The 6,705-nt window shown below is 43.4% G+C and overlaps 1 protein-coding gene across 1 annotated transcript; it reads right to left on the reverse strand.

Annotated features, from left to right (window-relative positions):
• Positions 1 to 4,401: 4,401 nt before the first annotated feature.
• Positions 4,402 to 5,896, reverse strand: LOC137433564 (interleukin-17C-like). Its single transcript, XM_068125884.2, has 3 exons — positions 5,736 to 5,896; positions 5,324 to 5,565; positions 4,402 to 5,195 (listed from the first exon to the last, which is right to left on the reverse strand). The coding sequence occupies exons 1-3, from the start codon at positions 5,748 to 5,750 to the stop codon at positions 4,961 to 4,963; spliced, it is 492 nt and encodes a 163-aa protein (XP_067981985.1). The 5' UTR covers positions 5,751 to 5,896; the 3' UTR covers positions 4,402 to 4,960.
• Between the last annotated feature and the right edge of the window lie 809 nt (positions 5,897 to 6,705).

The following is a 6,705-nucleotide window of genomic DNA, read 5'->3' on the forward strand; positions in this document are numbered from 1 at the left end:
ATCACTGTACATCATGCATGACTTCATCACTGTACATCATGCTTGACTTCATTACTGCACATCATGCTTAACTTCATCACTGTACATCATGCATGACTTCATCACTGTACATCATGCTTGACTTCATTACTGCACATCATGCTTAACTTCATCACTGTACATCATGCATGACTTCATTACTGCACATCATGCTTAACTTCATCACTGCACATCATGCATGACTTCATTACTGCACATCATGCATGACTTCATCACTGCACATCATGCTTAACTTCATCACTGTACATCATGCATGACTTCATTACTGCACATCATGCATGACTTCATGACTGCACATCATGCATGACTTCATGACTGCACATAATGCTTAACTTCACCACTGCACATCATGCTTAACTTCATTACTGCACATAATGCGTGACTTAATTACTGTACATCATGTGTGACATCATTACTGTACATAATGCGTGACTTAATTTCTGTACATCATGTGTGACCATTACTTTACATCATGCATGACTTCATCACTGCACATCATGCTTAACTTCATCACTGTACATCATACATGACTTCATCACTGCACATCATGCATGACCATCACTGCACAGCATCTCTTTTTTTTTTCTTTTTTTTTTGTATACAGAGTCGAGGCTCGTGAAAGAGCTAACATATATCAAACAAACAAATCAAACAAACAAGTAAACAAAGTATATCAAAATGGGAGCGGTCGACAAGATGGGGAGAGAAGGGGAGGAAGCACACAAACACACATTTGAGAGCAGGGACATCGGGAGATGTGTGGGAGGCAGAGGGCTTGGGGGGAGTCAGGTTAGGTATAAAACGCAAGGACACGAAGGACTTCCAGGAAAGAAGACAAAAATCACCTCAAAGAAGTGGATTTGGGGTGAAATTAGCGGGGGTAGAAAAGATCAAGGTTTTGGATTGGGGAAGATAAGAGATGGTGGTGAACAGCCGTTTTAAGGACCTGGAGGGTGGAGTGGGATTGAAGAGAGTGAGGGAGTTTGTTCCAGAGGCGGGAGAAAAGAGGAATGAAGGAGTGAAGGTGAGCAGAGAGTCTTGATTTTGGCAGTTTAACCATAAGAGGGTTGCAGGCAGATCTTGTGCGACCTGCAGGAATATTTGGGGGACAGAGCCCAGAGAGAGCTGGGGGAGCAAGGCCAGAGAGGAGTCGGTAGAAGACGGAAAGACCACCAACCTGCCTGCGGTGAGTGAGTGAAAGGCCCTTGGAGTTAGCTTCATCGCGGGAGATTCCAATGATTCTGAATGCTTTGGTTTCAACAGCGTGAAGACGGGCTAGGTGTGAGGCAGGAGCACCGGCCCAGAGGGGAGAACAGTATTCCATTGAGCTGCGGATGAAAGCCTTGTACGTGGTGAGGAGCTCAGGTGTGCCAAGGAAGGACTTCGCACGACGGAGGATGCCCAGTTGGTGACTGGCTTTGGAGACCAGCTTGGAAATGTGGTTTTCCCAGGAAAGATCATGGCAGATAGTGAGACCCAAAAGCTTGAGTGACAGAACTTCTTGGAGAGGATTTTTCAGAAAGTAGATGGGAGGGTTGTCCAGTCGGTCTTTTCGGAGAGACATCGTAAGAGTGTGAGATTTGTCAGGATTGAAAGACATGTTCCACTTGTTTGCCCAGTCTGTGATTTTGTCCAGGTCTGCAGAGAGTGAGGAGGCTGCAGACTGCCGATGACTCTTCATTACTGCATATTATGTGACCTCATCACTGCACATCATGCATGACCTCATCACTGCACATCATGCGTGACCTCATCACTGCACATCACACATGACCTCATCACTGCACATCATGCGTGACCTCGTCACTGCAAATCATGCGTGACCTCATCACTGCAAATCATGCGTGACCTCATAACTGCACATCATGCATGACTTCATTACTGCACATCATGCGTGACTTCATTACTGGACAAACACATTTAAACTCCAACATTATCTTTAACTTTTTTTCGACTTCCCTTTAGCTGCTGCCACAGTTTGAATTGCCAAGACTCAGCAAATGCGTTTTACCTTTGAAACCAACAAAACCAAACCAACAATGACCCAGCATACGAGATGTACCTTGATGACCCAGCATACGAGATGTACCTTGATGACCCAACATACGAGATGTACCTTGATGACCCAGCATACGAGATGTACCTTGATGACCCAGCATACGAGATGTACCTTGATGACCCAGCATACGAGTTCTACCTTAGAGAACGACAAAATTCAGGAAAATCGGGAAGAGATGGAATCAGGAAGAGATTCTGCCGAGAGGGCTCACAGTGTGAGACCTGCCTTGGAAACTTGGGCAATTCGGGAAAATCAGGAAGAGTTTTGCCTTGGAGACTCAAAAGGTGGGTTCTATTTTGGAGACTTGAAAAGTGGGTTCTGCCAAGAAGACTCTCTGGGTTCTAAACACATCGATGTCATTCTTCATTGGATGGTGCTTGATGAGAGGTAAATTCAGTTGATTGAAAAAATAATAAAATGATTTATTACTGAATTCGTCATTAGATAAGTAATGTATTTCATTATTATTTTAAACATTATTAAGACTGTGCTGGGAACACCTGGGGATTTCTTGAGACATTTATGATACATCTCCGTCCCGAGTCCTACTTCTTCAGACTTGAAAGAACTGAATCTTCATTCACAACACAGAACTGGAAAATAAAAAGAAAAAAAACTTTGAGTTGAAAGACACTTGTGCTATTTATTATTCACCTTGTGTTATTTATTGTTGAACTGTTAAAATAAAAGATTTTTTAAAATTTTGACAATTATTTTTGATCTTGGGATTAGGGTTAGGTTTGGGGAGTGAGGGTTACGGATGGGCTTCATTTTCTTATATGATTGTAAATTTTGTCTTTTGTAATTCCTGTGAAGAAGAGTAACCTAAAATCTCTTCTCCTTTCAAATCAGGCAAATGATAAGTCCAAGGAATGTTGTTTAAAACATTGTTGTGGAAAGGCTTCCTCGGGGATTACAAATCCTACGTTTCTGCGTTTGTTTGTTACTGTTTCACGGCCGAATCGTGGCACCTAAACGGCCCAAATTTTGGGTGTAGGTACTTCAAAATCTGGGCAAGGTTTTAGGCTGCCACATGTTGGCCTTGAGGTCTGTTTTGAGGCTACCAAAGGCTACTACAATGTGTATATTGCAATGTAGCGTCAGGCAGTGCTACCGCTGGTATAATCTTGTAAGTAATTTTGAGTAGCTGGATATACAACAACAAGAAAAATAGCAATCAGAGATTGCAAACCCTCGCCAGGATGTATTTTCAGTGGTTGTTATGGCTTTTGTGTTAAAACAAATATGGCGGCCGAACCACATGACCGATGACGTCATCATTTTTTTTTTCCCTAAACTAATTTATTCCTAGATTATGCTCAAGAAATTTCATCTTGATTGGATGAAGTTTTGTACTTGTCGAATTATGACGTCATAATGGAGGCACTTATGACATCATTAACATATGTTATTCACCATGAAGAGTTCTTTACAATGAGCCATGTCTCAATTTTTTACTATTCAGCACTTTCGGAGATATAGAGGTGCAAAGTTTTTCGGTTTTTCCAAGATGGCGGCCGAACCACGAGACCGATGACGTCATAATTATTAATTTTTTTCTCAACCAGTTTATGCCGACATGGCGCTCAAGAAATTTCATCTTGATTGGATGAAGTTTTGTACTTGTCGAATTATGACGTCATAATGGAGGCACCTATGACATCATTAACATATTTTATTCCCCATGGAGAGTTCTTTACAATGAGCCATGTCTCAATTTTTTCTATTCAGCGCTTTCCGAGATATAGAGGTGCAAAGTTTTTAGATTTTTCTAAGATGGAGGCCGAACCACGTGACCTATGATGTCATAATTATCATTTTTAAAAAATTATACAGGTGGAGTTGCACCTATGGTGAAAATTTCCTGTCAATCGGAGCAATGGTTGCAGAGAAAATCATATTTATTCAGTGCGGACAAACAGACAAACAAACGGACTGAAATGCAATACCCTCTCCTCTGGCGAGGGTAACAACAACTTTCTCTAACCACTCGTGTTGGTGATCGAAACCCATGCGTTGCAGCTTATCCATGCACGATTGGTCTCCCACCTTCGGAACTCTCTTCGGTCTCTTATAAATCCTCAAAATGGATCAACAGAGGAAATAAACAAGGCAAAGCAAATTGTCAACATCACAACAGTGTGGGACATGGAGATTTATTGGAATCATAACAATGAAATAAGGCGCACACAAGCACGTACAATTCATGATACTAGGGATAACTTCCCTAGGTGTTCGACAGAAAAGATACAGGAGTGAAGGCCAAAGGCTTGCACGTACTGCACTTGCACTCCCTGCACTAAACTGCGGCGTTACACCACAGCACGACAAGGCCAATGCCGTAGGCATTACAAATATGTGACACGGTCACAAAAATAAAAACGACTTGCACAGTTTGTAACTGCCAAAATCACAATTTCCTGTCTCCTAATTATCACTGGAAGTAGTAGTGTTGGAGACAGCATGCATGTATATATATAGTTTCTCTATAGTTACTCCATAAAGACAAGTTTATCACATTTCTGTGGAAAGGCCAGTTGTCAGCACAATCTGTAAGACAATTAACTTTGTCCATCAATACAATAATCTATGATATTATCAATAATAGTAGCAGTTATATTACACATTGTGTAGAACGAAATCTGAGCTGGTGGAACATCCATCAAAAGTAAAAAACGAACTTGATTAGGTACTAGTGGAGGTATCGGAGACTTTGTCAGGTGAAGCCGAGTGGTGACGACCACAGGGTATGGTCAAGGGATTGAAACCTTCTTCAAACCCGATACCACGTTCCCTCGCTCCACTAGGTACCCTTCGGTCGTTCCGCCACTTAGATGGTGACAACCAGCGCAGCACAGGTCTTCATATTAACACTGGTGCAGCACAGGTGCAGCCCACGGCGACCCGGACGTGCTCCTTATGGTAGCGTACCTGCCCTCCTGGGCACTCTTTGCGGTGCAACACAAGTAGTGAGCCGTACACGGGCACGGAGACGCTGTAATGCACCTCGGTGCCGTTGGAAGGGTTAATGCAGCCACGGCAAAGACATACAGCCTCAACGATCGCTTCGGGCACACGGCCTTTCTTGTGGTTAACTCTGCATGAGGAGAGGCGAGAGAAAGAAGAGAGTCGTCAGTGATCGCAAATGAACAGAACAAACATCTCAATTTGTACTCAGGTAATCAACTGCACACAACTAACGACCCCACACCTAAGAGAACCTACTTGAAAGTCCAGGGAGACAGAGAGCGATCCTTCAGATCTGACTGCTCCAAGAATCTCGGGGTCCATTTCGGGCATGGTGGGATTGCCTTGTGAAAGTTCTTCAACTTTTGCGAGAGGAGAATCTGCAGTGGTGGCATTTTCATCCGCTTCAGCAAATGCTCTTCTGGGATAGGCTTCCGGCATTCTTTCTCATATTCCAAGGAATGAACCAGGAACAGCGAGGAAAGCAGCAGCGGCAAGATCTGTGTAAAGTGTAATAGAATCAGCATTATAAAGGTAGATAGATCTATCCTTCTCTCATAGCTTTCATTTAAAATTGTAAGAGAAGCTCGCAGTGGAACCTCAAACAAACATGACATCAAGAAATGGGAAGACGAAAGGCATTTGTGGAAGTTATGAAGCTTACTCTCACCTGTACAAAACCCATGATCCAGTTCCTTGTAAGATATCTCAGTTTTATTGAAGTTTTTCCTTCCAACCTTCTCTGGTTCTGGAGCTCTGTAAGATGTCCTTCCAACCTTCTCTGGTTCTGGAGCTCTGTAAGATGTCCTTCCAACCTTCTCTGGTTCTGGAGCTCTGTAAGATGTCCTTCCAACCTTCTCTGGTTCTGGAGCTCTGTAAGATGTCCTTCCAACCTTCTCTGGTTCTGGAGCTCTGTAAGATGTCCTTCCAACCTTCTCTGGTTCTGGAGCTCTGTAAGATGCCGGTACTGCTTATGAGACTTTCTAGTTGGGCTTTTTATACTGTCTGTGTGAGGCAGGTTCCGTAGTGCGGGAGATTCCACTCGATGCCTCGGGCAATTCCACTGAAAATTTTACAACCTCTTGCCCCAACACGACGAGGGAAGGAACTTGCACCACTTTCTACGCCTTTCAATTATTGCACATAACGGAACGGGGTGTCATACTACCGGGGTTCAATGAAAACCCACTGTAAAATACGGTTGCTCAGATTATTTATTAGCAAATGAAAGGGAAAACCAAATACTGCATTGGAGTCATCAGGTGGAACCAGAAGAAGTAAAGATCAAAGATGGAGTCATCAGGAGGAACCTGGATAGGATTCGGGTTTCAGCTGCTGCTCCACAACCCTCAAAACCCATCCAGGCGCAGCCAAGTGAACCTTCCAGAAAAAATTCTGCAAGAATTCACTTCTCCTAAGACAGATTGATAAAGAAAGAACCGCCTTTGGAGGCCATCTTTCCCTGCAGAGCAGGGATTGGCCTTTTTTGGGCACTGTGGTCCCCGCTTTGAAGCAATGTTTTATGCCTGGATGACCTTCCTGCCGCCAACCCTGTTGGTCGCCTCGTGCAACACACAGAGAATTACCAGTGAACTGGTACTCAATTTGTCGACCTCAGATGGATGACAAGCTGAGTCAAC

Source organism: Myxine glutinosa, chromosome 10 (genome assembly GCF_964187855.1).
Source record: "Myxine glutinosa chromosome 10, kmMyxGlut1.1, whole genome shotgun sequence".
In the NCBI taxonomy this organism is placed as follows: Eukaryota; Metazoa; Chordata; class Myxini; order Myxiniformes; family Myxinidae; genus Myxine; species Myxine glutinosa.